The 15,665-nt window shown below is 47.4% G+C and overlaps 1 protein-coding gene across 1 annotated transcript in view; it reads left to right on the top strand.

Annotated features, from left to right (window-relative positions):
• B4galt1 (beta-1,4-galactosyltransferase 1) overlaps positions 1-9,469 on the top strand; it is a 51,397-nt gene extending 41,928 nt beyond the window's left edge. Inside the window, exons 3-6 of the mRNA XM_052176255.1 lie at positions 678-865; positions 3,923-4,045; positions 6,107-6,211; positions 6,617-9,469. Of these exons, the coding sequence (XP_052032215.1) occupies positions 678-865; positions 3,923-4,045; positions 6,107-6,211; positions 6,617-6,749 (549 nt within the window). The 3' untranslated portion in view covers positions 6,750-9,469. The remainder of the gene's footprint in view (positions 1-677; positions 866-3,922; positions 4,046-6,106; positions 6,212-6,616) is intronic.
• The last annotated feature ends 6,196 nt before the right edge of the window (positions 9,470-15,665 follow it).

The following is a 15,665-nucleotide window of genomic DNA, read 5'->3' as shown; positions in this document are numbered from 1 at the left end:
GAAGTCCAACAGTATGTCAGTCAGACTGGAACAGACGAGTTGAAGAACCACCCAATTTTCACTCTTCCTATGTATTTTTGCTCGAGTCTATAATAAGTGACATGTGTTTAAATGTGTTTCACCTTTTCTTTTAGAGCTACATGGGTTCTCATGCATGTGAGCGTGCATACACACACACACACACACACACACACACACACTTACTTACTTACTTACTTACTTACTTATCGAGTCTTACTATTTTCCAAACTGCTTTGGAGTTTGTCTGGTCTCAGACTCATAATCTACACACTTTGGGCTCCTGGGTACCAGATACACCTGGCCATTTATTTATTTATTTATTTATTTATATCATTGCAACTCTATTTCATTATGTGACACACATGACTTGTTTAGCCAATTCCCCAGTGATGCCAGTCTGTTACTATGATGCATCCTCCACAGGGAACAGTATTGTTCACAGTTTGTCACACACATGTAAGCCCTTCTGCTGGGCAGACTCCTGGAAATGAAGTTGCCGATTCAGGGGTTTGGCACTCAGCATTGATTTATGAAGTAAAGGCAGAAAAATGAAGCCCAACAGTTAACTGGCGGCCATGTGTAGCAGACCCAGTCCTTGTGAATGTTCTGCTCAGAAGTCTTGTGACATCTAATAGCGGTTCTTGTTTCTGCACCAGGCTGGAGACACCATGTTCAATCGCGCTAAGCTGCTCAATATCGGCTTTCAGGAGGCCTTGAAGGACTATGACTACAACTGCTTTGTGTTCAGTGATGTGGACCTCATCCCGATGGATGATCATAATGCCTACAGGTGTTTTTCACAGCCACGGCACATTTCGGTTGCAATGGACAAGTTCGGGTTTAGGTAAGACATACTCAGTCAGAGTCTGCTGCAAATGTAGTAGGTTTTCTAGTGTGAACTAGAAAATGTAGTTCCTCTGTAGTGCCCTAGGCTCTGCAGGAGACCACTGCCTCTGAGAAATAGTTGCTTTTTAAAAAATCTACTGTCGTTTCTTGCTGGAGAAAGAGTCCAGCAATCCCTGTAATTATTGTGTATCCTGATAGCAGTTCCCAACATGGGCTACATCTCCTCACTTTCTTTTTTTTTTTTTTGTTTGTTTGTTTGTTTGTTTTGTTTTTTGGATTTGGTTTTTTCGAGACAGGGTTTCTCTGTGTAGCCCTGGCTGTCCTGGAACTCAGAAATCCGCCCGCCTCTGCCTCCCAGAGTGCTGGGATTACAGGCGTGTGCCACCATTGCCCGGCATCTCCTCACTTTTTATCCCCCTCTGCTCCACATAGTTTGAGAAGCACTGATTCTAGAGATTGGATATCTCCACAGATGTCTTTCAGCATTTTCAAAGAAACATGGTTCTTTTTCTAAGGAGAACATGTATTCCTGCTCAAATGTGGGGCTCTAACTTTTGTGTCACAGTGCTAGTGAAAAGGCAGTGGCAGCAGTGTGATCCAAACCTTATTGACATGTGTGGAAGATGGTCTTATAGTCGGCTGTCTAACCTTAAAAGTCAAAGGCCCAGGCATAGTGGTGTACACCTTTAATCCCAGCACTCTAGAGGTAGAGGCAAGTAGATCTCTACAGTTTAAGGCCAGCCTGGCTATATATTGAGTTTCAGGACAATCAGAGATTTATTGTAAGACCCTATCTTTAAAATAAAATTAAAGTCATTAAGCAAATAAATGTGGGTTTTACTTCACAGTCCATCCTTGTTTGCATTCAAGGATTACTCATATTTGAAAAGCATTATTTTTCCCTTCCTTAAATAAACCTGAAGCCTCAGGAAGCTGTGTGCAGATCCTTGGGTTTAGGTTGGGTGTAAGTATACTTGGCCTGTGCAAATAGCCTTTGTGCGAACACAGCTGCTCTGTCAGACTCTGGTGTTCTCAGCTCCTCAGCCTCCCCTCCCTTGATGGGGGCATGAGAGCTACAGACCCACACAGAGCTTAGGTCTCCCCGTGGTCAGAGCTATTCAGGACCTACCCAGAATGGCCCTTTGAGACTCATCAGGACTGATCTGTATCTGCCTGTCTTCCTTCTGCTTGAGTGTCTTCCCTTTGACAGGTCTGTACTCTGACCCCCCTCCTTCTCCTGAAGAGTTGAGATGAGGCCCAAGGAACTACTGAGTTCTGCACCATAACACCAACAATAGTTTACAGACACCCTGTGATGACAGGTAGCTAGAGCAGACAGATCAGAAAAGGAACAGAGACAGAAAAAAACTGTATCTACTCAAGATAGCACACACTCCCACTGAAGTAGGAATGTGTTTCTAGAAAGACACTGACTAACAAGACTTATTATTAGTCCAACCTTTGGTTTTAACCAACATTAAAGGTATGTGTATGTATATACACACACACATATAGGAGCTGGAGCTATAGCTCAGTGGTAGAACAGTTGTCTAGCGTGCATGAGGTTCAGTCCCCAGTTAAGCATTTGACACCCCCCCCAGAGGTGTGTGAGGAGTGCCAAAAATGGATAATTTGATTCTTTAGTGGTATCATCTGAATCTGGATCCATTGTTCATTCAAGCAGAAATGAATTCTGCTTTCTTTTCTTTCGAAAATAGCCTTTCCAATCCAGTAAGGTGCTCTGTCCCTGTAACTGTAGCAACTGGGAGGTAGAGGTTGGGAGGATCATTTGTTCAAAGACAGCCTGGGCACCTGAGCTTGAGACTGTGTGTGTGTGTGTGTGTGTGTGTGTGTGTGTGTGTGTGTGTGTGTGTGTGTGTGTATGTGTGTCATGGGGAATTCTAGGCATTGTGGTATGTAACTGTAATCACAAGTAAGGCAGGAGAATTGTGAGTTCAAAGCTAGCCTTGATACAAAGTGAGACCTTTACTCCACACACACTCTTCGGCCTCATGTGCTCAGCTTTGTATGTGTGGCTTGGCTGGCATTTTCCTTAATTCATGTAAGGAAACAAACCAACAGTTTTAAACATTAACTTTGGACTTAAGCGTGGTTGGGAGTTACACTTAGGGTAACAGGAAACTGAAGCCTTTAGAGGCTTTAGAGGCCAATGGACAGACCTTTGTGTGGCCTTTGAAGCAGAATCTGTTCTTCCTAACCATGAATGTTTCAAGTTATTAAAGGGTAGAGAAACACACCCCACCCAGCCCAGTGTCTCAGGACTTGGAAATGTGGAAATGTAGATTTATCACTTTGCTAAGTCAGAATAACTAGAAAATTTGAGGCAGTTTCCAGAGATGCAGCTGCCATGTTAGGTTGGTGTTCAAACCTTGTGCCTCTGGGAGAAAGAAAGACTGGAAGAGAATATGGGAAAAGACAGACGGGGTGGCATGGGCGGTGCCACCCGCGTAAGGATGTTTTCTGCAGGAATGAAGAACACAGAAAGCAAATTTCAGAACCACAGCTGGAAGAGCTGGGTTTGGCCTGCCATCACTGACTGGTTTCCTGTGTGATCATAGGTTTAGTACTGTACTCTTAGAAAGAGAGAGGATTCCACATATCTGTATGTCTCTAAAATAATCCAAGCGCTGACAAAAACACAAACATCAAAAGCTAAAGGAACCATTTTGGGTCAGGGTTGGATTTGAAAAGATGATAAGTAAGTAAAATGAATTAATGTTTCTAGATCATTAATTTTTATGTCATTTAGGGAGATTTCTTCCCAGGGCCTTAGGAGAATCTTCAGAAATGTTCATACGGGTCATGCCTTTAATCCCACCACTTGGGAGACAGAGGCAGGCAGATCTCAGATCAGCCTGGTCTACATAGTGAATTCTAGGCCAGCCAGGGCTACATAAACCCTGTCTCAAAAAAAAAAAAAAAAAGGTTGTGTGTCTCAGTCATTCCCTGAGGTAAAAGGTTGTATGTCTCAGGTCATTCCCTGAGGTAAAACCTTACTAACCACAGGCCCTCTGTCCATGTGCTTCCTCTCCAGCCTGCCATATGTTCAGTATTTTGGAGGTGTCTCTGCTCTCAGTAAACAACAGTTTCTTGCCATCAATGGATTTCCTAATAATTATTGGGGTTGGGGAGGAGAAGATGATGACATTTTTAACAGGTAATGTTCACAATTTCTTTCTCTTCTCTTGGCTTTTCTTTCAATGTTCAAGTCATTGCTAAGTTATTCTCGAAGAATTAGCACCCTGGAGGCAGAGGAGTCCCCACCCAGCCCTTGGGCTTAGGTCCACGCTCTTGCAGGTCTGACGGGTGCTAGCAGAGTCTAGGAAAAGGAGCTCTGGGATTCTTAGAGGAGCTTTGGAAAATGTAAGGTGGGAGGGAAATGGAGGGGCAGATTGACTTTGGCTCCTTCGCGGGCTTTCTGTACTGAAGAAGCCCAAGCATCGGCTGAGGAGACAGACAGCTCGCTGGGTAAAGCACTTCCACTTGCAAGCATGAGAGCTTGCACAGCAGAAGCCATGGAGGGCTGTAAGCAGTACATGCGCCTGTGACCCAGCATGCTCTAGTGAGATGGGGACAGGACAACCCCCAGGTATGAGAGTCTCATTTTCAAAGATTTGCACCTCACTGTGGTCCTGGGGTTTTTTGTTTGTTTCTTGTTTTTTTATAAAGCAAGTTTCATCCCACAGAATCTTTGTGCCATGATTTTATTTTGAATTATTGTAACCACAAACAAGGAGAGACAGATTAGGGGCTGCAGCGATGGCACAGCAGGTAGAGATGCACGCTGCTCCTGCAGAGAACCCCAGTCTTGCTCCCAGCACCCATCTTACACAACTTCCTGTGACTCCAGGGACAGAGGAGCCAATACCTTTTTCTAGAGTGTGAAGGCATCTACACTCAGATGTGTACACACACACACACACACAATTAAAAATAAAAACACATCTTTTTTTAAAGATTTTTTTATTTATTATATTTACATACACTGTAGCAGTCTTCAGACACTCCAGAAGAAGGAGTCAGATCCCATTACAGATGGTTGTAAGCCACTGTGGTTGCTGAGATTTGAACTCAGGACCTTCAGAAGTGCTCTTAACCGCTGAGCCATCTCACCAGCCCCAAAATACATCATTTTTAAAAAAGATAATAATGTCAGGTGTGGTGGCACATGCCTTTAACCCCGGCACTTGGGAGGCAGAGGAAGGGTGATCTTTTGTGAGTTCAGTGCCAATCTGGTGTACATAGAGAGCTCCAAGACACCCAGAGCTACATAGTGAGTCCTTGTATCAACAACAACAACAACAAAATAACCCAGACGATAGTTTACTGAGCCTGTGTGGAGCCGCCTGGCCTGTGCCCATACTGTGACCAGTCTTACCCTAGGCACACCCCCAGGCACCTTTAAAACTGGCAAACCTGTCTCCTGTAGGTTTGGGTAGTAAAAGCCATCTGGGAACCAGTCTGAGCTTTTTCCTGGCTTAGTATACATTTGATGAGTTAACAGAAAATGTCTGTCAGAACAGTGTCCACGCCATTCAAGGTTACCACTCTGAGAACTTGCCAAAGCTCCACGTTCTTATTAAGGGCCTTGACATAGAGTTCATATGAGAGTGTGCAAACTGGTTATCAAGCATGCACATATTGAGTACCTACTGCATGCAGAGCACTCCAAGGCCCATCCAGCAGGGAAGATGCTAAGAAACCTCGACACCAGGTTCAGACAGACACACCTGCCTCCACATAACCTAACCTGGGCAAGCCCTCTGGACTGCTGTGTACCACAGACCTGCCTGAATGGTCAGGAGGGTTGGGGAGGAGGAAAGCATTGAGGGAAAGACTGGAAAGATGGGGGTAAGTAAAGGGATGGAGTAGCGTTCCAAGATAAAGGCTTTATGAACCTGCTTATTGTATGCCAGACACTAAGGTAAGCTCACAGGGAAGACATGGCCAGAAATGTGTGGCTCCCCCACACCCACCAGTCTGCCTCTAGCTTGGTTATTCAATACTTTGATTTGGGGCTTTAATGAGGCAAACACTACAAATTGCAGAATCTGCCAATTCAGGGTATTGGGAAGGAGTCTAAAATTTAAAGACTTTCTGGGCTGTGTCGTAGCATGGTGGTGAGGGTTTGGGCTTAGTGAACAGCATTCAGGCCCACGAAGGAGTCCATAATGTTGCAGCTGGGCTATGGTAATGACTGTCCCTTTACTCTTTACAGATTAGTTCATAAAGGCATGTCTATATCACGTCCAAATGCTGTGGTAGGGAGGTGTCGCATGATCCGACACTCAAGAGACAAGAAAAATGAGCCCAATCCTCAGAGGTATGTTCTCTCTGCGTGTTCCTTTTATTTATTTATATGTTAGATTTATTTTATTGGTGTTTGGCCTACATGTATGTATGTGCACCACATGTGTGTTTGGTGCCCTTAGAGGTCAGAACAGCTTATCCGACCCTCTGGCACTGGACCTGTGATCCACTGTGGGGGTTTCCTCTGCAAGAGCAGACAGTGCCGTTCCAGAACAGCCCCGCGTGTTCTTGTGTTTCTTCCTCCTTTAATGGGGACAGTCTGTGAGTCGGGCTTTGTACAGGGCCCTGTAACTCCAGTGAAGTAGAGATATTCCATCTGGGGTAACCACTCTGGGCAAAAGGGCTGCTGGGGACGTCCAGGTGTTGACCAGCTTGTTGAGGTTGATGTTTTAACCGTTCCCTTTGTACCTTCTGGTAGGTTTGACCGAATCGCACATACAAAGGAAACTATGCGCTTTGATGGTTTGAACTCACTCACCTACCAGGTGTTGGATGTACAGAGATACCCGTTATATACCAAAATCACAGCGGACATCGGGACGCCGAGATAGCATTTTGGTACAAATAAGAGACCTGAGAATGGCCAGAGGCCTCAGATGTGTGCCTCTGCCAGTCGACTGGGCTGGTCCCTCTCCTTCGTACAGTCTGAATGATAGGTCGTCCAGATGCCCAGCGTGAATGTAAGGGTTTACCCACAACCCGGCTCGGCGCTGGACGAAATTCTACAAGGTGTTTATCAGTGTAAAAACGGTCAGTCTTTGGGGAGACTTCTTGGACATGTCACCCCACAAAGAGTCAGAACTGTACACAGTTCCACGCTTATCGACTGTGGGTCATATTCCCACTGTTGAAACTGCTAAATTGTGACATGGGTAAGAACTTTGCTTTAATCAGTGATGTTCATACTTTGTGACAAATGAGACTGCTGCTGGATTCGAATTGACAAGATATTCTGGGATTTTTTTTTTTTTACATACAAAAATCAAAATTTCAATCAGTCTCGTGTTCTGTCCCTTTCCATTGGTATGCAACTATTACAATCACTGTGTGTGTGTGTGTGTTTTCTTAGCAAAAGAGTTTTAAAACTTGAGCCTGGAACTTGGTGTCCTGTTAGTGTGTGGATTCCAAGGCCTTGCCCTCCGAGCAGGGCCTGGGCCCTCACTCACGAGGCCTGTCTCCGGATCCCTGTCTGATTTCTGAATGTAAAGAGTCTTCTGTTGTTTTTGTTGTTTTGTTTTTGTATTTAGAAGCAGTTTGTAGTATTTTAAAGAATAAATCAAGTTTTGATTATGCTACAGGTTGATTTTGTGTTGATCCAGATTGTGGATCCAAATCTATTGAGTGTTTAAAGTTGTGACTTTATTTTTCTGGGCATGCTGTATAAACTTGAATTTCCTATGTATTTTTATTGTGGTATTTTAAGTGTGGGGGAAGGGATTGAGTATTTTTTAGAGGAAAAAAATAATGTATGCTGTAGTAGTCACAAAAAAGCCTCTGATTTAGCTGGCAGGCCAGGTTTTGTAAAGAGCAAAATTACTTCCAGGTCCCTTGCTGAGGGAGCAGGTCAGCAAGGGACCTGCAAGACCTCGGTCAGGAATGTGGGAGACAGCATCTGCTTACCTGGCAGAACTCTCCCGCCCCCTCCCCCTGCTCCCCCAGGTGGGCAGGGCAGAAGGACCCCCAGCCTCCTAGAACTGATGACCCCCCTCATGGCCCTAGGCTGCTGGGTTGAAAAATTACCGCAGTCAGGCTGTTTACCACCCCTCCACCTCGGCGCCACACTCCCTAACCCACCCAACGTTACCAGTTCCTATTTTTCTCTCCTGCTCTTCTCCTCCCTTCTCTCCTCTCCCTTCTCACCCCTTTGCTTCCTTCCTGAAATTCCCTGTGGCACTCAGGGTCTGACGATTCATTCTCCAGCATGATTGTGCCTTTTAATTAGATGTCTACACACCCCATCCTTCCTGAGAATCCCGGTGCCTATAAAGCCCCCTCACCGCTCAGGGTTTTAGCAGGTGCTTCCACTGCTCAGTCTAACCCATGAGATGTCATTCACAAAGCCACCTGTGCCGCACCTGTGGTGACACAGCCAGAAGCGCGCGCACTCAGATCCTCAAACTGAGAGAGGGCTTCAGAGATGAAGACTGGCTTGTGATCCTAAGGTTCAGCTATCGGATCCCAGAGCTAAGCCTGGACCCCAGCCCTGAGTACAGAGGCCGCCTGGGTGGCTGGCCCTCGGCCTACCTGTGCCTTTATTGCTTTGAGCACCACAGTCTCCAACTCGCTGCTTTCTCCAGAAGCCTTTTAATGTGTGGGTTGGAAACTCTTCTCCCCAGTCAAAGGCTGTGTGAAAATCTGTGCTCTCTCTGTTCCCCATGCCTCTAGAAGGCCATTAAGACCAAGACTGGATGCACTGAGAAGTGTGCTTTCTTTCTTTCTTTCTTTCTTTCTTTCTTTCTTTCTTTCTTTCTTTCTTTCTTTCTTTCTTTCTTTCTTTCTTTCTTTCTTTCTTTCTTTCTCTCCTTCCCTCTCTCCCTCCCTGTCTCTTTCTTTCTTCCTTCCTTCCTTCCTTCCTTCCTTCCTTCCTTCCTTCCTTCTTCCTTCCTTCTTTCTTTCTTTCTGTCCCTAGATCCTGATTTTTCCAAAGTGCCTTAAAAGAAAGAAAACTGACACATTGAGTGTGTTGCTTCTTTCTCTCCTAAAGCAAAACTCTGCCTTTTCTCTACCCTGTTCCTGTTGGGTTTTGTTCATGTCAAATATGTGGTTCATTCTCAGAACCAGGGGAAACTGTCTTGCCTGTTCCTCCCATTTCCTCCTCCCAGCATCCTTTGGGGCACCTCCAGCCCAAGGCACTGTTAGACCTGAGCATGTGCCTGGCCCAGGAGATGCCACTGGGGACTGGAGGATTGCAGGGATAGGGAACAAACATTTCCTTCACCTGGGAATTCTGACCCTGGTGTCACAGGCTGTGCCTTTCTCTGTCTATATTTTTGTTGGTGACCTGTGTCGAGTGGCCTTTGGGAAAGAGCAGAGGCATGGGAAGGGGAAGGAAATATGCTGCCCCTTAGCCTGGCAGGGTCTCCACTGCCCACTGGACTATTCCAGACCTACGATGCTGTGCATGTATTTTGATATCCCATGTGTACAAATGTATTTACCATAGGGGGTGGGGATGGGTGGCTGTCTCTGACCTTGATGTTCAGAACAGACATCTGTATTTTGCCTTTGAAATGCAGTAATATAACATGAATAAATGACCCTCCCTTTGTAACTGGTTTCTTTTCTGTGTGTGTGTTGGAGGGAGGAGGGGACAGCAGCAGGCTACACATGCCTGCCAGATGTCAGAAGTGTCCCTGTAAGACCTTCATTTTTCTTATCTGAAAGTAGGAATGATACCATATAGAGACCATTTTAGGCTTAAATGATGATGATTTGTTCAAACCAATGACCTCACAGGTACTCAACAACATAGTATATCTATTCCCAGTTCAAAATAAAATTGTGCTTAGCAGTTCTCTGGCCACAGTCTACTGCTATTCTCAACAAATGTCAGGATAGTTGAGGATGGATCTGAGAGCCATTGTGCCAGGTATTCACGATGTGAGTTATGTGTTATTATCCCATATAGAGTTTCTTGCCAGGCCAGGAAGTTGTTAGCCAGTGGCTCCAAGCTAGTGATACTAGAGTAGAGATCAGAGCCTAAGGGCCACTTGTCCTCAATAAGCCAATTAAACAAGTCATAGTAAAAGGCAGGAAGTGGAGATTTATTCAGTGTGGGTACTTAAGAGGACCAGTGCCCCTCCCCCAAGTCTTTTGAGTCAGTCCTAACATATGTTTAGGTTTAAGTAGAGGGTAGGGGTTGTATACTGCAAAACAGTCCTTGTCAAGGAATGTGCCCCCATCACCACTGCCTCCAGCTCCAGTCTCTCCTGCAAAGTCACCCGACAAGGTGCTAGCAGTGTGAGAAATCCCTTTCCAGGAGACACATTTCCTCTCCAGTTGACAAGTCAGCCCTTTCCTCCCTGCATGAAATTTCTGAGAACATTGCAGTTCTCTGGCATGCATTGTCACAACGGGCAAAAATGTCTCCCTCTCTTTTAAGATTTGTTTTTATTTTTAATTGTGGCTCTCTGCTTGGGTGCCTGTGGGGCCAAAGGGGGGCCTCTTGTCCTCTTGAGCTTGGTTAGAGGAGGTTGTGAGCAGCCTGAAGTGGTTGCTGGGAACTAGACTTGGGTCCTCTGCAAGAACAGTGTGTGCTCTTAACCACTGAGCCACCTCTTTAGCCCCGAAGTCTCTTTAGTATGTTGTCGTTGCCCGGACTATTACAGAAGGATCTTGGTTGTTTCCAGGTACTTAAAGCAGTATATCCCAGGTGTGTCCCCTTCACCCTGTGTGTCAGACACCACAGTCTCTCGTGGCCAAAGGAAGCCAGTGCACCTGAGAGGCCATAATAGTGAGCAAGGAAGGGGCTGGAGAGATGGCTCAGTGGTTAAGAGCACCAACTGCTCTTCCAGAGGTCCTGAGTTCAAATCCCAGCAACCACATGGTAGCTCACAACCACCTGTAATGAGGTCTGGTGCCCTCTTCTGGTGTGTCTGAAGGCAGCTACAGTGTAGTCAGAATTAATTAATTAATTAAACAAATTTTTAAAAAAGGACTGAGCAACAAGAGCATCAGCCCCACCCCACCCCACCCCACCCCCCATCTGGGCGTTGTCTACACTCCTGGAAGAATCTTTAGTGGCCTTTAGCCTGAGCATCTGTGGAAGGTGGCTAGGTGTGGCCTTCAAACATGACGTAGTGACCTCCTGACACAGTGAGTGCTCTTAGAGACATGATGAAAAACCAGTGCGTTTTCCCTATCTTCTCACCGCTCAGCACTTCACACCCAACTCCAGGTGTGCGGACTTTCTCCCGGCCAAGCAGGCACTTCCAGTAGGATGGCCTCTAGAGTAGCTTATTTTATTATCATCGACCGGATTTGGAATGGCCTGCCATCAGGCTAAGGACTCAACCACAAGACTGCCCTACCTCCAACGCCATTGGCAAGTAGCAGGTTGTGACCTGTGCTCCTGACCAACTGGCTGTGGACTCCCAGCATCTTTACTGCAGCTTCAACTTCTCTGCCAGGGCGATTTGCAGAACTCAGGGAAACAGACATGTATAGTTGATTATAAAATGATAGCTCCATCCAGGCATGGTAGCTCAGGCCTGTAATCCCTGCCAGTCAGAGCTGACGCAGAAGGATCACAAAAATCTGAGGCCCGCCTGAGCAAACTACTGAGACCACCCCACCCTCACCCCCACCTAAAAAGTGTAGGGAGAAAAAATGGCCAAGGAAATAGCTCAGAGGTAGAGCGCTCACCTTGTGTGAGACCCGGGGCTCAGTCATAAGTGGTAGTAATGGATGTCAGGTCAGGGGAGGTGATCCAGTGGGTAAGAGCGATGGGAATTCCCCAGTATCTATGTAAAAAGCCAGGCCTGGCTGTAACTTCAGGTGCAGAGAGAGAAGAAAAAAACCCGAGACGTCGTCCTGCGTGTGTGCATGTTATTTGATGATCTGCCGATCTTTAGCCAGAGTCACTTGGGGTGGGGGGTGGGGGGAGCGGTGATTGGACTGAGGAGGTGGCAGGTTCCCAGGTTCTAATCACAACTTTATCTTCCTAATGGTCAATTCCCATCCAGGAGCCACCTTGCTAGAACAAAGGGCATGCCTGTCCTGCAGGAGAGTTCAGGGAATGTGAGCTGCAGCAGAGCTGAGTATGAGATCAAAAGATTCCAGCTCCACCCCCCCCCACCCCCACCCACCCCCCCCCCACCCCCCACCCCCCCCCCCACCCCCCCGCAATTACTACGAAAGGTAGGAAAGTGTTGAGGGCCCTACACCAGAAACCAGGGCAAAGGCCAAGTGTGTGTGTTCCACCAAACCACAGTGAACACAGGCCTTGGTGACCTGCAAGGTGTGGGTCAAACTAACAGAAATGAGTAGATGTGGAGGCTCCTAGCTTGTATCTCAGCACTCAAGAAGCTGAGGCAGGAGGATCCCCAAATCTGAGACCCACCTGGACTTACCCCCGAGACCCTGGAACCTCTTACTCTTGTCAGAAAGGGAATGAGAGCTGGCTGAGCCAGTCCTGCCAGGAGAACCTTATTTCCTTGTTTGAACTAGTCCTGGGCCGGGAATGTGGCCGCTGCATTCCTCTGGGCATGAACCATTCAGAGGTCATGAGGCAGAAAAATCTTTGTGGGTATGGTGTTACAGGGTGCTAATGGCATCCGGCCAAAACTCAGAGGTACTATTGGAGAAAATATATACATCAGCAGGACACACACCATTGAGGACTGACAAGGATGTCACAGATCATTAGAGAAGTGGGTGGGACAGAAAAGAGAAAGGGATTACGGGCCCCATGGCAGACATCAGCGTGAAAACCAAGCCTGTGGCCCACCAGACCTCAGTGAACACAGGCCTTAGCAGACCATCCAGACATGAAACTGGCGTTACTACTGTGCTGGCCTTTCCCTGCCTTCACCCTTGCTTGTTGACTCTGGGCAAGTCAGCCTTCCTTTCTAGACTTCTGTTTACTCTTGCTTTCTGTGAGCTGCCCTCAGAACCCCTCCTTGGTCTCCTGTGTAATTCTGCCTTCCCACAGAGAACTTCCCAGAAGTTATCTGGCCTGACCCCTGTGATCTGGAGGAATTCACTATAGTTCTGGTCTTATCCATAAACACAGCTCTCTAAACCTGTCCTCCACCCACTCTCCAGCTCAGCACCCCAATCCCCACCTGACTAAAGGACGGTTAGTTGTCTGTGTGTCGCAGCCTCACACAGTCTAGCCTCCACAGGGAAGGAAGGGTATTTGTCTTAGTAAGAATTAGTAAACTGAAAAGCCAGTCCTCTGGGACAGAGTCAAACTGGATTTAGAAACCCAGCTGAACCTCTGGCATTTGTCAGTCCTGGGATGGCAGGCGCTGTGTGGCCAACTGGCCTCTTTTAAACTTCCTAGTGGAGGTTGGGCGTGGCCTTTGTGTCACACTGGAGGCCTCCTGCTGATGGACAAGCTCAGCAAGTTCCAGGCTGGAGCAGGATACAGTGACACAGTGTGGACCACTCAGCCACCCTGCCTCTCCTCAAATGGACCAACACTAAAGTATTGGTGGTGGGCAACTTCAGAGACTGGCTTTCCCCGACTTTCTCAGACTGAGCCGCCTCTGGCTTGGCAGATGGTCCTTTTCTCTGAGTGCCTGCATTGTGGTGTTTCCTCACCACAATAAACACCTTCCTTCCTGCTGTCTGCTGTGTTTGGGATTTCTCTGCTGTTGCGCTTGAGAAGTTTCCTACCTTTTAATTCTTTAATTGGCAGAGGAAATGAACCCAATCAAGGCCCCCAGACTACATTGATGCCATAAGGGAACAGCTTTTCTGGCGTTCCCATATCGCCCCACAATTCTCGTTCTGGGCATTTAGTTATTTCCTCCCCTGAGATGTTCATCCCCGGACTGTTAGCCCTGAGAAAGGAGGAGATGCCATCAAGAGGAGACCTTGCTTAGGAAAATGAAGTATGTTTCACCACAGCTATAGAGAATAAAGTAAGTCGGGCGTGGTGGCGCACACCTGTAATCCCAGCACTTGGGAGACAGAGGCAGGCAGATTTCTGAGTTCGAGGCCAGCCTGGTCTACAGAGTGAGTTCCAGGACAGCCAGGGTTACACAGAGAAACCCTGTCTCAAAAACAACAACAAACAAACAAACAAACAACCCCCCCAAAAAACAAGGTAGGGTGGGAGTTGGGGACAGACAGAGAGCGGAGGCAGACAGACAGACAGGGGAGGAGGCGCCTCCTGAAAAGCTGCAAGTCTTAAACACTTGGGAAGAGAGAGGGCTTCCTTCTCTCTCTCTCTCTTTCTCTCTCTCTCTCTCTCTCTCTGTTTGTGTGAGAGAGAGAAACAGAGATAGAAACAGAGATGAGACAGAGAGACAGAGATGGAGACACAGAGAAAGAGACAGTGAGAGGAGGCCTGAGGCCTGTTTGTGTGTGGTGGGATGTGGCATCACTGTGGAATCCCTGAAGAGCTCAGTGCAGGTTGAAGAAACTTCTAGAAATTTCTTGCCTCTCTCCCACGTGCAGCAGAACCCCCCACCCCCCAATGCCTGTTTCACTTGTGCATTAAAAATATTGGTCTGGGAACATTGAGCCCTGGTCCCCAAACATTGGTAAGGGAACACAGAGGTTCCCTTGGTCTAGAGGACCAAGATTGGCTGGAACTCCTTCATCAGGGGCCCTTGGAGGAACAGGAGCCTAGGAGGAAGTAAGCAGATTCCATTACCAGCAGAGCCTTGGTCTTAGAGTCCAGGAGCCCTGGACTCTGCCCAGGCAGACCTTGACATCTGGATTTTGATAGAGACTTGATCCCCAGAGCTACGGGAGATTCATTTCCTGGCCGGATATAAATACAGAATATTTGGCTTTTGCTCCTGTACTTAGTCCCCGCTTGAGAAGCACATGCCACGGCGTGACCAACTAGACGGCGTGACCAACTAGACGGCCTGCCTTTATCTTTGAAGCCTGTGTGGTAGGGTGAGGGCTGAGTGCCCGGCCTCGCCAGGCCTCTCTCAGTTCCGTGGAGCCCAGCCAGCTGCAGCTTCCTGCATCAAGAGCCTTAGTCATCAGGCCACTAGAAGTATCCAGTCAAGGCCGCTGGGACATTACAAGGGCCTTCAGAACACTTCCTGTGTAATGTTGGTCTCCTTTGATGACAACAGGACAGGAGACAGACTAGGTGCCACACCCTCTTGGCTCCCAGCTTCACAAAAGCCACGCCTAGAGAGAGGAAATGCTGGGGAAGCACCCCACCACGTGAGTGGCTGCACACCTAGAATCCTCCCCTGCTCAGCAGTGCTTCTTATAATAACCCCATCACTGGAAACTGAGGCTCAAAGAGGTCACATATCCTACGCAGGGTGACACAGTTAGTGCCTAACACAGACCCTTCCTTCTCCGTCAGCCCTTTAGCCAGCTTCTTTAGCCCTAGCCATACCACTGAGGAGTAGAGGGAAGTAAAACAAAGAGAGCCATGACACTGAGAACCCACGTGGACCTGAAACAATGTGGTTTTCTCCTTCTTAAAGTTCACCTTGAGCAGCAACACCAGAACCAGTGCCTGGTTCACAGACAACACAGCTCCTCTATTCTCTTGGTCTGTCCATGCCTTGGGTCAATATCTGTGGTCCTGGAGGCTCAGTGTAGACTCTACCAGGAGGCTGCAGAAACTCAAAGGGGCAAGTGGACAGATGCTGTCTTAGTTAGGGGTTTCATTGCTGTGAAGAGGTACCGTGGCCAAGACAACTCTTATAAAAGGGCAACATTGAATTGGGGCTCGCTTACAGGTTCAGAGGTTCAGTCCATTATCATCAGGGTCATCAAGGCAGGAAGCATGGCAGCATCCAGGCAGACATGGTTCTGGAAAA

Source organism: Apodemus sylvaticus, chromosome 3 (assembly GCF_947179515.1).
Source record: "Apodemus sylvaticus chromosome 3, mApoSyl1.1, whole genome shotgun sequence".
NCBI classification, from domain to species: Eukaryota; Metazoa; Chordata; class Mammalia; order Rodentia; family Muridae; genus Apodemus; species Apodemus sylvaticus.
The sequence above is the reverse complement of the archived record's forward strand: the minus strand, read 5'-3'. Positions and strand labels throughout refer to the sequence as shown.